The sequence below is a fragment of the Astatotilapia calliptera genome, chromosome 19 (assembly GCF_900246225.1).
Source record: "Astatotilapia calliptera chromosome 19, fAstCal1.2, whole genome shotgun sequence".
Classification (NCBI taxonomy): domain Eukaryota; kingdom Metazoa; phylum Chordata; class Actinopteri; order Cichliformes; family Cichlidae; genus Astatotilapia; species Astatotilapia calliptera.
The window spans coordinates 19,713,541-19,734,397 of record NC_039320.1 but is presented as its reverse complement, the minus strand read 5'-3'; the positions used below and the strand labels follow the sequence as shown (position 1 = coordinate 19,734,397).

Below are 20,857 nucleotides of genomic sequence, written 5' to 3'. Positions count from 1 at the left end.
TAAACGGTTATTTGGACCAATAATAGTGCTTTACCAATCCAGATTCACTCACATAAACATTGATACAGCACCTTAAATGTCTCAAATTCACGCTGTCGCCAATTTAGAATCACCTGACCTGCATGTCTTTAGACTGTGGGAGGAAGCTCACACAGCCACAGGAAGAATGTGTAAACTCTTCGAGCTGTGATGAAAGTGCTATCTCCTGCTGCCGGTGTTTCTAATCACCACAGTTACATGAGGAGTCGGTTTATTGAGATGAACAGCTGAAGGCGCTGTTCCATTAAGTAACTGCAGAAAAATAACACACAACAAGATGATGTAATTAAAGACTGCAAAAGTGTGAACAAACAATAATAACCCTCAAGGTTGTTTCATGTATTCCTCTGAGAAAGTGAGAAAGGTTGTGGTTTTCTCAAATCAATATAATGCCAATACGTGGAGAGAAGGCTTCAGTGAGTGCTCGCATTAAACACTTCATGTCGACCTACATCAGAGTTATTTGAGCCCTTTGAGTTTACTGCATTAGGAGATTTTTATAGCTATTATGTCTTCAGCTTAGTGTACGGCTGTAGTTTGTTTTCGTGGGGTTTCTAGCTTTCATAACAGTTGAAAAGACCTAGTGTTGCTATAGTTTTTACACCAAAGAGCATTGAGAAGTGCCACTGACCATATACAGCAGGGGGCCCCAACTCCAGGCCTTGAGGGTGAGATCTAAAAACTGCAGGACGCCGGCCCTCGAAGCCTGGAGTTGGGGACCCCTGATATACAGGAACATAAGTAGTGGGCCACACCCTTTAATCTTTATATTCAGAGATCCTCCATGATCAACTCTAAGCTGTGTTATTGCAGAATGGAAGCATTAAGGAACCACAGGCAGACCACATAAAGTTTACAGGTCACTGAGGTGCGCAGTGCATAAAGTCCATCAATTGTCTGTTGACTTCCAAACCTCCTCAGGCATTAATATCAGCACAAAAACTGTGCTCCATAAGCTTCATGGCATCAGTTTCCATGGCTTAGCTGCTCCTGTAGGTGTAATGTGTAGGTGGTCCAATATTTTTATACATATAGTGTAAAGATAAACCCTAACTCACCTGTAGGCTTCTTTATACTGTAGGCTCACATGTGGAGGGGGGTTGTGTTCCATGCCACTAACTAAACTAACAAGTGTTTCATTGTTAAAGCGTAACTTGATGGCATGTATAACATAGCAAAAAAATCATAAACCTGCAAACTGCTGCAATTTTCTTTACTTTCAAAACAAGGTTAGGATTCACTGTGCTCTGCAGTCATTCAAATCAAACATTTATTTCTGAGCAGGAGAACACGGTGCAGAGCTGTGGGAATGAATGAATAGGGACCGTGGGACTGTTTTCATGGGTCAGATCCTGTTGTTGTGGGGTATAACCCCACCATCCTGCTGATTCTCCATCAAATATTCATCACCTCCTGCAGAGTCAACATTTAAACACCATCATCTAGCAGAGAAGGGGGGCAGAGAGATGGATGGGGCTTTAGGGAGGTTAAGGACATTCATAATCCAGAGCAAAGAGAATGCCTGCTCCTATAACTGGTCCTCTATTTTGGGAAATCCCTGTCTGTCTCTCCTGGGCCACTGAACAGAAACACTGAAGTAGTTGGATCAGAAGTGGAACAACTTCAAAAGCATGAATTCATTGTACATCTTTACTGTACATCTACTGTGTTCTTGTAGGGCTGGAAAAGGAGGATTAAGACTCTTGATTTTGGAAGGAATAAACAAATCTATTATTACCTCCATCTTTAAATGGAGAGCAATTGGAGAGCATGCGTGTGTGTGTGTGCGTGTGTGTGTGTGTGTGTGTGTGTGTGTGTGTGTGTGTGTGTGTAAACATATTAAATCCAAACAGCAATGTGTGCTTGTCCTTGATCTAACACAGATTAGATGAGCGCAGACACACACACACGAACACACATTTATAATGAGATTTAAACATTCAATTCCATTATTTTGGCAGTGTGCGTGGCATCAAAAGGTTGAGGTTGTTTTTTTTGTTTTGTTTTGTTTTTTTAGATCAGCCGCAGGCAACCCCATCCTTACATCTGACCGTTTTCATCTACACTCCCATAATGCCTTCTATCTATTCTGGCTTTCCTCTGATAGCAGAATGTGTGTCAGCGATCCAGAGATGAATTTTGAATATGTATGAGGAGGAGAAGGCGGAGGAAGAGGAGGAGGAAGAAACTGGGGCAGGGAAAGTGGAACATCATGACCAGGAGTTTGCATTGATCAGCACAGGAGAAGATGTACCTACACAGCTGCTTCACCTTCACATCAATGATGAGCGGTGTAATGCATGGTTGTATATGGAGGGTCCTAATCAGACTTTTGCTCACTCATCACAGTGTTGAAGACAAAAGAGATCAGAAAGACGGTCGTGCAAAGTGTGCATTTCATACCTCCCCATAATCTGTTGTGACCACAAGGGTTCCATCTCCACAGGAGTTGACGGTGGCTGGGAGCAGCTGCTCCTTCTCCCTGACCCAAACGCGGGCACCCTGTAACAAGCACACAAATCACATATGTTAAGCAGCCAATAACTGCAACCCTAAACAGGTGAGATTTTAAATAATTCATCTTTTTAGCTACTTTGGTCAGCTCCCTTATTCACAAGGGGTCACCACAGCTGCATGATTGATTTGGCAGATTTTTCCAGCAGATGCCCTTCTTGATGCAACCTCAAAAGGATTTATATCTCCTCTTGCATCTTGGAATCAAACTGGAAATCTTTCACTTGTTAGGAAAATATGTAACTGCTAAATCTTGTTGCCAGGCTAAAATTCATCTAGATAAACTGTATTGATGTAAGCTGTGGATAATTATTTATGCTTTGAGTGACTTCAAAGCATAGTTTGGCTTTGCTCAGATATAAAGTATGTACATTTTGTTTTAAAGCTAGTTTTTCAAGCTAGAATTAGTATCCCATCCAATTAGTATCCACACCTAATTTCTAACATGGTGAAGCAGGAGCGCTTGCAGTTGGTGTCTTTATCTTTTTGTGCAAGGAGTTTATTCATGTTCAGAGGAAGTGTACTATTCCTAAATATTTCTAAACAGACAAAGCCCTCCTTCACACAGTCACTGACCTCTGACCTGAAACCATAAACAGAAGGACAGTGCAACAGAGGACAGATGAGTCAATGGAGCGACTGAAGCGCTGGAAAAACAGGAGGCACACCATACGTCCACTTGTACAGTTTAGCTTAAACTGAATCGCTTGTGAGTTTACCCAAGCACTGCCTCTAAAACAGGTCCAAGAAGTGGTGTCAAATGTAATCAAAACAATACTTGAATAAAAAACGTTGCTTATTTTATTAACGACTAGAACTCCAACCACGGGGCGCCTGCTGGAGGCTGGTGTCGTGTTACTACAGTATAAAATATATCCTCAGACAAGAAGCTATTAATGAAAAACACTTTACATCAATAAATACTTAAAATGTGCTTACAGCTGAATACGACTACTATTCTCTGCACTCTGTTAACTGTTTGAATTCAAAACAGAGGAAGTTAAAATAAAAGGTTACACTGTCAACAGAGAAAACACACAGTACTGTAGTTTGTTAACGACAAAATCTCACTAGAGAGCTGAATTTTGTGCACTGAAATTAATTTAAACTATTTCTTTCTACATTGTGCTCTCACATGTGGAATGTGTGGAATGGTTTTTTTTTTTCACTTTTTCTGACAAATTAGTCATAATGATGGTGATGTTTGTGGGTGTTTGAATCACATTCACTGCACTCTTGTTGATGAGTCCACCTTTTAAGTGATGGTGTTATCCATAATGTATGAATTTTCTTGTAGTTAGAGCAAAGTTTCGTGGCATAAGTGCTCCAGTCTAAATCCTAAGCAGAGGCGTGAGTCCTAAAAGGCTCGGTGGACCAGCAGATGTGTGCATATGAATGGCGTGAGCAGCAGAAGACAAATGGAAAAGAATTGTTTTAGCAACAGATGGTGCCACAGCCCCAAGCATCCCCTGACAACCTTTATCACTTTCTGTTTCCTCTTCCCTCTCTCCCACTCTCTCTTTTTGGGTTCTTTCAATCCCTCAGTGCCACACATACGCACACGGATAATAACAGAAACCCAGTCATGCCTCAGGCTATGAAGCTAACCAGGCAGAAACCAGTCACACACCAATACAGTGTGTTACTTATGCACACAAATGGGTTGCTTAAGGTGAGGCTTAGGGGATAAAATGACTGAATCCATCTGAAAACAGACTTTAAGGCTGTTGGCTTTTGCAAAACATAAACCCATCTATAGTTGATCTTCTGCACTAGTCTGCAAAAAGGTTTCCTTCACTGTTCTTTGCACAGCAACTCTCTCTATATATAGCGGCCTTGTTGCTCCTCTTTATCCTCTCTGTCTTTTTTCCTGTCAGATTCCACCGCACTGAGACATTATTATGACCTGATGACCTACTCACAGTTCACTGGTACTCCACCACATGTTTTAGCTAATAAATTGGCCTTTGAGACAACTTAATCTTCAATTACTGGTGCTGTAGCGTCTGACCGGAAGCACAGTCATTGTGTAGGTGAGTTTAGGCAAGGCAAGGCAAGGCAAGTTTATTTGTATAGCACAATTCAACAACAAGGTGATTCAAAGTGCTTTACAGAGACATTAGAAACAAGAACAAATAAAAAGCATGATTTAAAATTGATTAAAACAAGCAAATAAACTAACTAACTAATTAACAAACAAACAAACAACAGTATATAAAATCAAAACAGATAAAATCAGAACAGTAGATAAAATCAGTAGTTAAATGTAAGTTTTGAAATTTAAGCTTAAAGTGTGGATTTGGTGCTTTATTCAAATGCAGCTGAGAACAGGTGAGTCTTCAACCTGGATTTAAATAAACTGAGTGTTTCAGCTGATCTGAGGCTTTCTGGGAGTTTGTTCCAGATATAAGGAGCATAAAAGCTGAATGCAGCTTCTCCGTGTCTGGTTCTGACTCTGGGAACTGATAAAAGACCGGATCCAGATGACCTGAGGGATCTGGATGGTTCATACTGGGTCAGGAGGTCATTGATGTATTTTGGTCCTAAACCATTCAGAGCTTTATAGGCCAGCATCAGAACTTTAAAGTCTATCCTCTGACGGACAGGCAGCCAGTGTAAGGACCTCAGAGCTGGACTGATGTGGTCCACTTTTTTGGTCTTAGTGAGGACTCGAGCAGCAGAGTTCTGAATGAGCTGTAGTTGTCTGACTGATTTTTTAGGTAGACCTGTAAAGATGCTGTTACAGTAATCAAGCCTACTAAAGATGAATGCATGGACTAGTTTTTCCAGGTCCTGTTGAGACATCAGATCTTTTATCCTTGATATATTCTTGAGGTGATAGTAAGCTGACTTTGTTATTGTCTTAATTTGTTTTTCTAAGTTTAGGTCTGCATCCATCACTACACCCAAATTTCTCGCCTGGTTTGTGGTTTTTAGATGTATAGATTGAAGTTCTCTGGTGACCTGTAATCGTTTTTCTTTGGCGCCAAAGACTATTACCTCAGTTTTGTTTTTGTTTAGCTGGAGAAAATTGTGGCACAACCAGTCATTGATTTCCTCAATGCATTTACCAAGAGCCTGTACAGGGCCTCGGTCTCCTGGTGACATTGTGATATATATTTGTGTGTCATCTGCATAGCTGTGATAGTTTATTTTGTTGTTCTTTATAATCTGTGCCAGTGGGAGCATGTAGATGTTAAACAGAAGGGGTCCCAAGATGGAACCTTGGGGAACTCCACATGTGATACTTGTCTGCTCAGATGTGAAGTTACCTATTGATACAAAGTATTTCCTGTTTTCTACGTATGTTTTGAACCAGTTTAGTACAGTTCCTGAAAGACCTGTCCAGTTCTCCAGTCATTTGAGTAATATGTTGTGGTCAACTGTATCAAATGCTGCACTGAGATCCAGTAAAACTAAGACTGACATTTTTCCACTGTCTGTATTCAGACATATGTCATTGAACACTTTGGTCAGAGCGGTTTCAGTGCTGTGATTCTGTCTAAAACCTGACTGGAAGGCATCGTAGCAATTATTCTGTTTTAAGAAGTAACTGAGCTGTTGAGAAACTGCTTTTTCAATGATCTTACTTAAAAACGGGAGATTTGAGATCGGCCTGTAGTTGTTCATTTGTGTCTTGTCAAGATTGTCCTTTTTCAGTATAGGTTTGATTACAGCAGTTTTTAGTGATTCTGGAAACACACCTGATAATAAAGAAAAGTTGACGATCTGTAACAGGTCTGACTCTAAAGTCTTTGAGACCTTTTTGAAAAAACTTGTTGGCAGGACATCTAAACAGCAGGAGGAGGAGTTCAGTTGACCTAAGATGTCCTCCAGGTCTTTGCTGTTAATAGGTTGAAACTGTTTCATGGTGTTTAAACAGTTTTTTGGTGGACACAGTACATATCCTGGATCTGCTGTTGATGTACCAATTGCTTGTCTAATTTTTTGGGTTTTTTCAGTGAAGAATTTGGCAAAGTCATTGCAGGCCATGGTCGAATGAAGTTCAGCTGCCACTGACACAGGGGGGTTTGTTAGCCTGTCAACTGTAGAAAATAAGACCCGAGCATTATGGCTGTTTTTAGTGATGATGTCAGAGAAGTAGGACCTCCTTGCATTCCTCAGTTGTAAATTATAATTGTGAAGTTTCTCTTTATAAATGTCATAATGAACCTGGAGGTTTGTTTTTCTCCATCTGCGCTCAGCTTTCCTACACTCTCTTTTTTCATTTTTCACCAGTGTGGAGTTTCTCCATGGAGACTTTTTCCTTCCAGAGATAACCTTCACCTTAATGGGAGCAATAGTGTCCATTACATTTAACATGTTAGCATTGAAGCTATTGACGAGCTCATTGACTGACCCTCTGGACAGGTCAGGTGTTAATGGGAAGACCTGGTTAAAAATTGCACTACTGTGTTCAGTTATACACCGTTTTGTGATCACTGTTGTTGATATATTTGTATGGGCTGAGATTTTACTTTCAAAGAAAACACAGTAATGATCAGACAGGCCCACATCAGACACAGTAACCTTTGAAATGCTCAGGCCTTTGGAGATCAGTAGGTCAAGAGTGTGTCCTCTATTATGTGTGGCCTCTGTTACATGCTGAGTCAGCCCAAAGTTGCCCAGAGTGTTACTCAGGTCTTTAGTCCCTTTGTCCTGAGGGTTGTCCACATGAATGTTAAAATCCCCAGCAATAATTACACAGTCAAAATCAACACAGATCACAGACAGCAGTTCACTGAGGTCATTAAAAAAGTCTGTGCAGTATTTGGGAGGCCTGTAAACATTAAGAAACACAACTTTGGATGGGGCCTTCAGCTGTAAAGCCACATATTCAAAAGACTGAAAACTTCCAGGAGATAGCTGCTTACATTGAAATGATTCATTAAATAAGACAGCAAGTTTATATCTCATACAGACATAAACTCACCTTATGTGAACCAGAAAGCAATGAATGTTTCTGCTTTCTGACTCTCTCTCTCTGTCTCCTCTTTAAGCAAATTGGTCTCCAGTCCCAGATCGATATGCAATCTCATGGGCAAACTAAGGGGAGACAGAGGGTTATAAATGACCTGCCAGCACCAAAGCCTCCACTCAGACTCATCCTCTCCTCCTCCTGTTTGTGTCCTCCTCCCCTCCTCCCATCTATTACTGCCCCAGACAGACAGAAATAGCCATGCATGACAACAAACACCAAACCTTTCTGTGGCCTAATATCTATGGCTGTAACATCGCCTTTAACACTATGCTTCGCATTGTTTCTCTGCTCCATGAAATTCAAACCAAACCACAGTCAAACAGGCCCCAGGCTCCGCCCCATTACCCTTTCGTCAAGCTCCATTAAGCGTCTATTGTCACTTTACCCTCAGAGATGACCTCTGACCTCAAGTCTTACATCCGACTCTATAACCAACAAGAAATGCTAAAACAATAGCGAGACATCTTTCCTGTAGAATGCTGTGACAGAAATACAGCAGCATAATTTCAAGTACAGCCAGGATATGTATGATGATGATGATGATGATGATGGCTAATGCATGAGTGTGTTTTTTTCTTCTGTGAGCCCCAAATCTTCTTTTTTTTTTTATTCACAACTGATTGATTGAACTCAACACTTTTTCAAATTGTGAATTATTCTTATCAGAATTCTGGCCTTAATCCTCTTCTGAGAAAAGTCACAATTTAGAGATTAAAGTCAGACATTTAGGTATAAATTTAGACATATCCAATGAGCGCTCAGCTATACGTATGTTTGATAGAGGCCCTTTTGTCTGTTCAGGCAATTACATGGACACCTGTGCCATATAATTAAGGCTCTTCCCATGGAGATAGTCTCTGATGAAGGATCTCTCCTTCTGAGAGGAGCTCTCTCCAAAGCAAATGCTGAGTGCAAACATATGACCAACATCCGCAGGAATGGAATCACTCATTAAACCTTAAATGTTTTTCACTGGTCATGACATAAAGCTATGCTCTGTGGTTAACACGAGCTGAGATATGTGATCAACTTAAAAAGAAGCTGTTGACTGTCATGGCTGCATTGAGAAGAAAGATAAGAGACGAAGAAATAAACCCCTCTGGTTCATATGAATCCAATGTAGCAACAAAGGGTCAACTGTAGACAACGTGTTTCATGACTCCACCCTTTAAAGATTGTTTTTGTGCATTTCTGGACTTCTTCTATCATTAGTGCTGCTTTTTTGGTTTTGGTTTTATATCATTTTTTGTGGTCAGAACAGGACTTAGAGGGAGTGATCTAAAAATAGCTGCAGAGCTGGGAGACGTTCTGAGGGACACAGGAAGGGGATTTTAAATCATGCATGATTTTGGCTTGTAAAAGCACCATAAAATTCTTTATGTAAGCATACTCAAGAGCTGTGCATGTTTTACAAACACTAATGAGCCCGCGCTAACCTTCTCAACAGACACTTTTGGTCCTGATGCCCTGGCTATCTGTGAAGTTGTGCTGTTTTAAGCTAAATGCACATGCACAATGGCACATGTTGGTATTAGCAATTTAATGTTTAGCTAATTTAAAATACAAAGTTTAAGTGCGAGTTATAATAATATTGGACTGGTCCATCTTCAGAGGAAACTGAATATCAGGACACTGAAAAATGTTCCATTGCTTCTTGTAGATGTTCAAACTGGACACACTGACAGTCAGACTTTGACTTTGACTTTGACCAACAGCTACAAGACTTAAAAAATGGCAATCAGAAAAAGGTGAGATAAAAAGTCAAACTACACATAAATAAATGACAGCTTAAAGAATGAGAGGAGTCACTGTGGGGCAAAGTCACGTCTGACAAACTCAGTGTAAACTAAAAGGACAACAGAGGAGAGGAGACAGACAGAGAGGGCAGACAAATGGGGAAAATGAGGACAATGAAGACGAGGGCAGGAAAACAGCAAAGTGTGTAACAAAAGGTTACAAGTACAGGAGGTTGAAGAAGACACAAAATGACAGAAACGAGACACGAATTAATAAATGATGCCAAGAGCAGATGACTGCTCAGCAGCAGATAAAAGGAAAAATAAAAACCAGCGTGGTTTTTTTTTGGGGGGGGGGGGGGGGGGGGGGGTTGTGTATCTGTGTTTGTAAAAACTGTCAATCCCTTTCTAACCACAAGCATCAGGTAGTAATTTTTATTAGGCTCCAGGATGAAGGGACCACTTATGGCCTGGTCCTCTGTGATTTTGTTAAATAATGTGACAAATCTTCAGTTAACTGTAGTTTAAGTTATTAACAGTTAATTAATTAACCCTGTATCACTATATATAATTAGTTAGTTAGTTATAGTTCCACCATAACGTTATGAAAATGCCACACGAGTGAACTGTCAATATGAGGCAGAGAGCACAAATCAAAGAGCAGCAGAAAATCCTAGAAAGTAGGATTATCACAAATATGTAGTAAATTTGTATGTGAACTGGAGAGACAGCTTCCTTTGCCTTTTTCCTTGCAAAAAGCATTCTGATCTGTCGTCTTAGCGTAGCGCTGCCTGTGTTGGAGACCTAAACTGTGTCAGTAATATTCCATTAAAGGTGATAATACAATCAGGACAGCGAGGCTTTTAGCAGATTATGGCTGCTGGAAGGAGAGCAACAGCATGTGTTTATCCGTGCGGTCTGTGCATGTTGGTGTGTCTGTGTGTATCCTTATGTGCATGTGGGCTAGTGGGTGTCACTGGCCTGTACATCTGCCGTTAAAAGGGATTGCAGTGCAGATTCAACACTGCAGGTATAAATAAACATCTGAGCGTAAATGGAAACATGATCACAGCAAAAAACATTAAGAGCATATTAATTTATCCATAGTCATATACCATGAGTGTCTTTTAATTTAGGTTTTATAAAATGACTCCAGGTCATTTTTTGAAATGTTGCAGGGGCATCATTATTATAATTATAATTATTTTTATTTATTTATTTTTATCCTTTTTATTATTTGTAGGAAACAAAGCTTAAAACTAACACTTTTTAAATTGAAATTGGAAGGTTCAATGAGAAAGTTTGGGATATCAGTTGTCGCCAAAAACCCTTTTTAGGGGAGTTTTCAAGACACAAACATAATCAATATCTACAAAGGTTTTTTTGGAAGAGAGCTAAAGAAATATGGGTGTCATCTGCATAGATATTATGAGTCTCCAGGTGCTTTTAAAAGATTTCACTTTGAGAAAGCATGTTCAAATGAAAAAAGGGTCCAAGAATCGATCCTTGGAGGAAACCATATAGCATAAGGTAACAAATTGTTACATGAGTGGTCAAACGTAACCCCATGTGACCACTCATGTGGGGTGGTCACAGTTACTCTTGCAAAGAATTGAAGAATTCCCTCCTCTTTATCTAGAAGCTTGTATGTTCAAATGTAGTCTCTGATCACTCAGGTGTCTTGATTCATTCTTTTTGCTTTTTAATGAAAATCTTGAAAAATCCATATTTTCTATGCAGTTGAGAACAGAATATGTCAGCGGTCTACATTCTGTAGTCTCTGCCATCTTTTGTTACCAGTGCTCTTTAGCAATTGTTGGATACCTATGTTGGCACCTTGAGGATAATGAGCAATGAAACCATTAGAGCCAGGTCAATGTATCACAAGACTGATAACTTTTACAATATTAGCTAATATAAGTGTATTAGCTCTATTAGTGTTGGCATTTGTAACAGCTAACAAATGAAAATACAAACAATAAATAAGACAGGTGAGAAACACCCTTTAATGTTGTTAAGAGGATTAACATTGCATAGTCTGTCCACTTGCCTGATGCCAACATGCATTTGGAACGGCACAAAGACAACAACTGACAAACATAACTGATCTGAGCAGAGCATAAATAACTCAAAGAATTACCACACATAACAAAGGTTACAGAAATCTGTTTAGGTTTTGTGCAGCTGAAAGAAAAACATAGTGGCCAAAATACCAGAATATCAGATTTTTAAATCACCAAATATCAGTATCAGCATTGGTCTTAAAAATCTTAAATCGCTTGGGCATTAGAAACCATTTTAACTATGACAGATCTATGTATAACAACATCAGTCCTGGTTACTAACATCATCTCCACCAATGGAAAACACTTCATCATTCAGTGTTTTCCCATTATATGTATGTACCAGGATGCCTGTGTTTTTAATGTAGTGTATATGTATGTATCTTTATAGAACTACTTTTTTCTGGGGAATCTTGGATGATCGGAACACATGGGTGGCTGCTAATTTCAAAACAATCTTACAGGGAAAAAAGAAAGAAACCAACATTCCCATAGTTGCCTGGGATTTTTTAAAGTATGGTTTAGAAATTACCTCTACGTGATTCCTTTTCAAAACTTTTTACAATTAACAAAGTGCCTGATTTCTATCCCCCTGTGTCCATCCAACTAGGATGGCAAAGGCACTTATGCAGAAAGATCTTTACGTCATGGATTTAACCTGCAGTCCATATAACTACTGGACAGCAGAAATGCAACGAGTTTTAAGAACATAAGTGCCCTTTATTTCCTGCTTGGCTGCATAGCTGTTATTTTAGGAATATCTGAAGCCTTGGACAGCTTAATTCCAAAACAAACATGATTTTCCGAAGGTAAACTGGATCAAGGTCTGCTGTTAAATTACAAACCAGGAGCAAGTGTGTGTGTATGTAAAGTACAAATCCTCTTTGAGCTCTGTGCTAATTATCACATTCTCTCACATCTTGGATTAAACTACAGTCACACCCCCACTAACACCCTGGCAACAGGACTCCACGGCAACAGTGTGGAAACAGGATACCATGGAAACAGCCTTTCTCCTCTAGGCACTGGTAGATGCTGGGAGTTGATGTCCAGGTGAAGGGGGTTGCGATCTGATTTGAATGTTTTCAGCACAGTTTGTTTGTTTGTTAAGCAAAAACTAAGTCAAATTTTAGAAAACTTGATGAAGGACTAGGCTGTTACCAAAGAACACAGTAAATGTTAATACTGTTCTCACAGTTTTGTTTAATTTTTTTTAACTGTTTTTAACTTGTCTTAAATATCCTTCGTCTGTGCTAAAGCTTGTGTTTTATTGTTATTTTTATTGTTGTTTGTCTGTCAATCTGCCACCATGATTACACAAAAACTACCAAATTTCAGCAATGAAGAAGCTTAGCAGGGTTGAAAGAAGACCTCTTGGTGCAGATCTCTATCAAGGGATAATTTGCTTTCAGTGCAGAATTTTTGCAACTTGTCATCAGGAGTATGCAAAATCTAAATGAGCAATTTTCATGACATTTCTAGAGGTGAACCATGGTCAGAGGAATAAACCCTGCATATCTAGATCCCTATAGTAAAAAATTGCAAAACACTGCCAATGGCCTGTGGGGATTTTTAATCATGCCTAATGTTTTTTTTCTTCTTCATTCCTCTGCTCATTAGGGGTCACCACAACAGATGATCTTCCTTCATCTTATCCTCTCCCTTGCATCTTCTTCTGACACATCAACGATCTGCATGTCCTCCTTCACTATATCCATAAACCTTGTATGTAATCTTCCTTTTTCTTTCCTCCTGCCTCAATGGCATTACCAGTCACAGTCCCTACATTTAAAACTCTTCTCTATAGCCACCATACTACCTTCCCTTCTCTGTCGCTGCCTCTAAACGTGCCTACCCCCACTCCTCTTCCTTTGTTTTCACTCAACAACAGCATAAGAAATCTCATTCTCAACGATCCGCATGTTTGATTTGGCAAAGATTTAACACCAAATGTCCAGTACAGAGAGTACACTGGCTCCATGGTTTACTTCATGGCTGTTTTAATAATGATTAATGGTTGTGGAAATGGTTCAGATTTTTGCCAATTTAATTACAACTTAATATGTATGATATCTGATATCTGAGTTTATCGTAATAGCATTAGAATGTTTTTTGACATTGGACAAACCAGACAAATTCATTTGGTTTAGAAATCGAACTGCTCTGTTGGTTTAGGACCATTAGTCCAATCAATCAAATTGGGCACAGTCTAGTCCAGAAGCCCATAAATATAATTAAAGACTTTTAAATCAGGAAAGACAAAATACAATAGAAATTATGAAATATGCTAGGTTTCATTTATTGTTACCCAGAAAATTGTGACATTTGATAGTTGTATACTACCATAGCATCATGGGAAATGTAATTAAATTCATATCTTGTAACATAGCTTTATTTTAGATGAGGCAGAGCTGTTTCACCTACACATGCTGGGGGGCGGAAACAAAAAACAAAAAAAAGAAGTGATTTAAAGGAGAAAAAAAGATAAAGTGGAAACAGAGAGGAGAGAATAGAGAAAGACAGAGCTGCCAGAAGGGGGAGGGAGGCTGACTGAGCAGCTCTTAAAGCGGTTGGTTGAGCGAGATGGAGAAGCACCAAGAGAGTGGCCGCAGGGAGAGAGAGAGCATCAGAGGGAAGGGAAAAGAAGAGAGAGAGAGAGAGAGAGAGAGAGAGAGAGAGAGAGGGAAGCAAAACTGATGCAGCTCCAAAGCAGAACAAATGTGTTTGGAGCTGCTGAATATAGGTCACACATCTCCAGTGACTGTTCCCTTACCTCCACTGAACCAGATTCCTGCAGTATGCACTTCATACCAAATCCGGCATAATTTGTACCACAATGGATTGGCATGGGCTCTGCTTAATTTACCCTAAGGTTTTTTCCATGAACACCCATTGCACGAAAGAAAAAGGACCGATTTTTCTTTTTCTGCAATTAGAAGACACTTTATGCTGTTCAAGCTGCATAAAAATGCTTCCATGAATGTTTCACTGCATATGTGCAAATTGCCATGGAGAATGCACACTGAATATTACATTTTTATAATCACCCTCATAGTGTGAGAAACCTTTTATTGCTCCTCAGCTACTCTCGGTACAGGATACAGCGACCACTCAACAAATTGAAAGGTAGTAAATAAAGATTTACTGTTTATTCAGTTACACGGACAAGCAAGCGAGACAGAAACAGAAGGGTCTTTAGTGAATATCAAACTGGATAAAAACAAATGGCACCAAAGCTGTTCCTTGTCTATTCGCACATGCCTATCTCACAGTTATTGGTTCATTTCAGCTTTACACCTGTTCAAATCTACTACACGTGCACTGACACGAACGCAAACTATCACCTCTGAAAACAAATGTCACCCAACTCACTCATAAGCACATTTAGATACTCAAATTTAGATACTCAAGTGCTGACAGCAAAGTACTCAGCAGTCATCATGAAGCAGCTCCAGGGAAAATTATTTTTGATAAAACTGATAAAACATAAAACTGTATGTATAGAATCTATTAAAGACAAAGCACTTAAAATGTTTGCTGATTGTGCTCCAAAACTTCCAGCTTCTGTAAAGCCCAGTCAGGTTTACATATAAACAACAGAACTGAAGCTAAGACATTTTTAAAAGTTTTTAAAATTTTAACCCAGTTTAGGAAATAACTTGTTTGAAACTAGCTAAGAGTATCTAAGAACTTAAGAAGCACTTTTTAAATTTAAAAAACACTCAAAATACCAGATGGAATCTGCACCAGGAGTAACAATTTGTTTTTTTTCAGCCACCATAACAAGGAAGTGATTGGGTTCTTTTCATATTAAGAGTGCATAAAGTCACCACAACTGCCATAATTGACTACTAACCAGGCCAGTATGATTATGCGGGGATTATACAGTAGTCTAATACCACCTGATATTTCATGCTTGGCTGGATGGCCATCACATTTTCTGCCTGGGTTGAGAGAGACAGAGACAGAGCGGTCAGTTGTTCACTCTTTTTTTTTTTCAGCGATCCAAATGGAGGAATGCAGGGGTACAGGATGGAGCAATGAAAGCAGAAGAGGAAAGAAACTAAGTGGATGCTGGACAGACACCTCCCAGAAGGATTGATTACTCAGCACCCGACTACTGCATGAAGTCATGTTTCTGGGTAGCAGCTTATGCATGTCTGCAGGGCCTCGTAACTCAATAAGTCACTCCATTTTCAGATCTAATGCAGCCTTTCATAGTCTGTGCAGTGTGGGGCTGCTTTATGGTGGTCTGTGAATCAATGCTATGATCAATATATTACAGACAAACTGATGGGAAATGAAGCGGGAGTGTTGGTTTTTGTGTTTTGGTGTAGTTGTGTGGTAATCTGTGGGCTTATGGTGGTTATGTCATGCAGTTTGAGAAGAAGTATGATCAGCAGTGATTCTTATAGCTCTGGTGCCCAAACATATACCCTCACAACCACTAGCACATGGATACACACACACTAATAAATTGCATGACATCACTGCCAATGTGAGAGGCATTTAAACCCATATCAGATTAACTTAAGATGGAGGGAGGATAAGTAGCTTGGAGAGGATGGATACTGGCATCGGAGTCAGTGGACGAGACTGTTTGGGTGCCTGAGCCACTAAATGGGGGGTCTGAGGAACAAGACACAAATGAAGACAGGGACTGGTAGGAAGCTTGTATCTCCTGATTAGGGTGTGAACATGTACGGCAAAGGACCTATAAGGAAAGAAAATAAAGCAACAGACAATGACAGCCTAAAATGCTTACAACTCTGGATCAGATTAGAGGAAAATGAGACTGGTTTTGTCATCTTAGTGGGAGAGTGGGAGATTGATTAATAACCAATGTTTTACTTAATTTTCAATTACAAGGGCAGTTAATTTATCTCCCTCCTGCTTCACCTATTCGGTCTCACATACACACAAACACACACACAGACATATCCCTTGCACTGCTCCTCCTCCCTCCTCTTTTACCTTCCTCTACCGGCCCAAACCCTGCCATGGATCCGATCTCTATCCCATTCACAGCGCAATTTAAAAAAAAAAAATACACACACACACACACACAGAGTGGGTCTGTTCGCGGCAGCATGCCGTGGTAGGGCTGTTGCTGAAGGCCAACACGGTTTACCCTCCCTTAACAGATTGGCTTTAATCCGGCAGTCATCCTTATGGATGCAAAAGCCCATGTCAGCTCCCGTTTGGCCAATTTTTCTGCGGCTCTGCTCTGAATTAATTCACCAAGCCGGTAGTCAGGCCCTGATCCTCTGCAGTGATAATGAAACAAACGGTGTTTTTCCCCCAGATACATGAAGACTATAACATATAGTGGGACCAGGCCTTCCTCTGGGTTTTGGGGGGGCGGACGGTGAGGATGCTTCTGCTCGACGGAAGCAAAGCGGCACCTGCCATAATTGACGTGAATCAAAATGAAACCGTATCTTGCAGTATAGACATGCAGCGGTGTAAATCCAGGCATCATCACGCCATTAATGTCATTCATGTTTATCTCCGTAACCGTGACACAGATTCTCAGTGGCCTTACCTCTGCAAAAAACGCGTCCATCCTGCCTACTCCTCCCTGACGACTCGCGCCCGGCCCGGCAGAGCGCAGACACCGGCTCCGGTCTCGGGTGCGCAAATCTCACCAACTGAAGAGTGAGCCTGTTTGTCGAGATGAGGGAAAGGTAGCAGTGCCTCTGTGTTGGTGTTTCCCATTCAACGAGCGTTTATTCTATGACCTCCGAAATAGCCCAATTTCTCAAACACACCTCAGCTGCGTCCACGCTCTATGCGCAAAGAAAACCACACATGAGAAAATTCCACGGAGGCTGAGAGGAAAAAAATGAAAAATGTCCACGCCAGGGATCCGTCGGAGGAACGCTAATTGAAGCGCCCCGGTTTTCCAGGTCTGCCTGGTTTGTGTATCAGCGTATGTGTGTAGATATATGTGTGTGTATGTGTGCACGTGTGAGGATGTGAGTATCCTGCGTGGGGTTGCGAGAGGACCAGTCCGGGGGTAGGATGAGCTTGACGCTGTCCACTCGCACACACCGATGGGGCGGTGCAGACACAGCCCCCTCCGATATAAAGCACACATTATAAGCTCACACGTACAGATGTGCAAGCAAACCTTAACCAGCGCTTTTGCGGTCACAGACAGTCCACCTAGAGGTGAGATGACGCTTCTGTGGTTGTTGACAGATGAAAGAACCTCTGTCCCTCTTGGTCTAATTACAGATGATCATCCCGAACCAGATTATCCGGCTTCATCCCATCACGTCAGTGTTCATAAAGCAATGAGTTCCGGAAAAAAAGAAAGAAAGAAAAGAGTATTTTTGTTTTTATAAATGAAATAAGATGATAAATGCTGGTGAAGCAGGTTGCCTTGTTTGGAGAGATTAGGTCTCTTATTTAAAAATGTGTTCTGTCAAAATGCTCGAGAATGAAAAACTCAAAGCCAATGTAGACGGTTTCTTTTTGTTATAGAACTACTTTATTTAAAAAAATTAATGTGTTAATGTATTGTAATGTATAGTTTTTTGATGTCTGATCTTTTTCAAAAGCATGTGCCGCAAAAAAAATCATGAACAAAATTATTTGAATTTTATTGTCTTGTAATTTCATTTACCAGTGAATCACAAGATGTTGCTATTGATGTAGCTCCCAGAGTATTAGTGAGCATTTGAGTAATAAAGACATCAGATAGATTGTATAAAACCTGTTACCACAGCTGTTACCTTCTGTGCAAAAATTTGCTTGTGTATCAAGAGTATAAAGTTATTATAACCATTAAGGCCATGAATACAGACAAGCTGACATGGAAGTTTATAAAGCTGAATAAATGATATCTAAATTAGCAATGAGGCAAGTGCTGTCAAGAGCATTCATGCTTTTCCAAAACCAGTGCACAAAGAGAAAGTGGGGCCAGAGGGATTGGTGATGGTGGTGGGGGGCATTGCTATATAATCTTTCTTTCTTTCAAAAAAAAAAATGTTGCTTGGTGTATAGGAGTAGGCTTGGTTACAGAATCAGTCAGAGCCCCTGCCCCCAGGCTGAAAAATGATATCTCATGACACACACTCACACACACACACGACCATAACAGTGAGGGTGAAACATCCCAAAATCAGAAAGAAAAACCAACGAAGTCTCCAAAGACCACAGTTTGGTATAAATAAACAGACAACTGGTTTATGTGATGTGGACCGTGTGAGGTTTTTATTCTTCTTTTCACAGCACCAGGCTGCAGGGGCCAGGTGCAGCTTTTAGGAGCCCAGCAGGCTGAGGCCTCTCTTGGGTAAAGCACAAGCTCAGCCTGTTCCCCACGGAGCCCTGGAGGTATAGGGGTGGAGAGGCTCCTGTGTGCATGCTTGGAAGTATTATTTAGCTGTACCCTCCGTCTTCATCAGAGCAACAGCTCAAAAACTAGACCCGCCAGCAGGGCCCCATGCGCGTTTTGTGTTTGTGATTAGACACATACACACATGCATGTACACAAACACTCAGGAAATGAGACCCAATCTTACTGATCATTTCTCTGATCTCACTTTTGAAAGAAAAGGAACATTGGTACTCTGGGACTTTCACCTGATTTTGAGCATCAATTTTACACCTAATGACTGGGGTTTGTCACACTAAGACAGTTCAGGTAAAGTTAAGCAAAATGGAAATGATTAGTTGATTTATTGATTCACTGATTAAATGCTCAGCACAAATTGATCCGAAAAATGTTTTAATTATCATCTTTAAAATTTACTAAAACATTTTTTCTACTTCCAGACCATCAAATGGGAAAAAATTCCTGCTTCCTTCTGTTTTTTTTTACTGTAGTTGAAACTCTCAGGTCTCAGATGTTGCAAAAGGGCTTCCACAAATGATCTCTTAAGCAAAATAAAAATGTCTATGATGAAAAAATCTGTTGTTTATTGTTTCCAGTTCAAGTTTTAACTACACAACACACTGATCTTCTTTTTGATTATCTGTCAGCACTAAACCCCTCCTGGCTGCTACATGAGGGTGATTTAAACAAACGCACTGACTGTATTTTTGATTTTTACATGGGAGTCAATAGAGCAAAAGTAACAGCTACAAATTTGCCCAGAAAGATCTCTGATGCGGAAAGACAGAGGAGTCGTTGCTGTTCATGACCCAGCAGACTAACTCATCCAATGTTCACATGTGTACAGGAACACACACACACACACACACACACACACACACACACACACACACACACACACACACACACACAAGCATTGAAATACACAGACAAGAAAGTATGGGCTATTAAATTCTCATTACCATGACAACACCAGGACTGAGTGACCCTCAGCAGTGAATTGTGGGATAGATTTTGTTCCCTGCAAGTCAGGAGCAACTCTGCTTACTCATCTGACCACAGCTTCATCTCTTTCCCCTTGATGTCTCCTTCTCCTCTTACTGTTAACTGAATATTTGTGTGGGTGTGGGTGGGTGTTGTGGACAGATCATCAATAAGTCTGATGGTACTCTGGGTGAAAACTGGTTAAATACTAAAGGTGGTCATACCAAATATTGACTTTCAAGCTCATTTGTATTGTGAAAACTCAGTTTTTACCTTACATACTGTACTTCCACCCACTGCACCTATTTGCCACCTTCCAAGACCGGATCAAGACTTTTGTGTAATTTAACAATTGAGTTGACTGAGTGTGTGCATGTCATATGTTGCATGTGCTAACAGGCATCACTCCCGGTGATACATGCAATCAGTTTTATGAGCAGAGCACCCATAAATCTTTCTACATTTATTACCATCTTTCATTTTAAGTCTTTGATCTTCTGTGACCTCCCCCTCTCACTTTGGATGTGTTTATGGTTGTCTGAAAGGACACGTTGATTGAAAGAGCTCCAGAGAAACTCAGCGTGAAATGTCCCAGTTGATCATCAACCCTACTTTGTAGTGATTAACTGGTAAAATGGGGCAATCCAAAATAAGGCCTCAGGGCTATATTTAGTTCTCAGCAAGTTCTATAAATGGTCACACAAAGACAAAAAAAGCATTGTGTGGTCAGATACATGGACAGATATGCATCACAGAATAGTTTTTAGGTTACATGGGATCACAGGGAGTATTTAGTCAATGTTTTGTATTTCTTTAAATATTTATGAGGTTGCATTCTTACGAAAAAATTCATTTTTTCTCTGATGGAGCAGATGGGTCATCCTTTGAATCCACCTCTATATGATAACGTTCAAGCTTGTGACCAGGATAAACTAAGGTTTTGGGTTTTTTTTTTTAGTTTATTCTGGATTTTTCCCATTTATGATGTGACAGTGATTTCACAGACGTAATATTCTTCACTAACAATCCCTTGGGTAAAATAAAGGAAAAGTAAAGTAAGGAAAATGTATGAAAAATGGCCTGCGACTGATTTACCACTCTGCCTCCAACATTCCCATTATGAAGAAGGCTTTTTGTTCCAGATATTACTGCAATCATCCTCAAATATCAGCAGCTGGGTATGTTGGGTGTGGCTGTG

General features: G+C 40.2%; 1 protein-coding gene across 4 annotated transcripts in view; it reads right to left on the bottom strand.

Moving 5' to 3' along the window:
• Positions 1-17,444, bottom strand: part of myo10l1 (myosin X, like 1) — a 47,714-nt gene extending 30,270 nt beyond the window's left edge. For all 4 annotated transcript variants that reach the window (XM_026151790.1, XM_026151791.1, XM_026151792.1 and 1 more), the window contains exons 1-2: positions 16,879-17,444; positions 2,443-2,541 (exon numbers count right to left, since the gene is read on the bottom strand). In XM_026151790.1, coding sequence (XP_026007575.1) covers positions 2,443-2,541; positions 16,879-16,899 — 120 coding nt within the window. In that variant the 5' untranslated portion in view covers positions 16,900-17,444. The remainder of the gene's footprint in view (positions 1-2,442; positions 2,542-16,878) is intronic.
• Between the last annotated feature and the right edge of the window lie 3,413 nt (positions 17,445-20,857).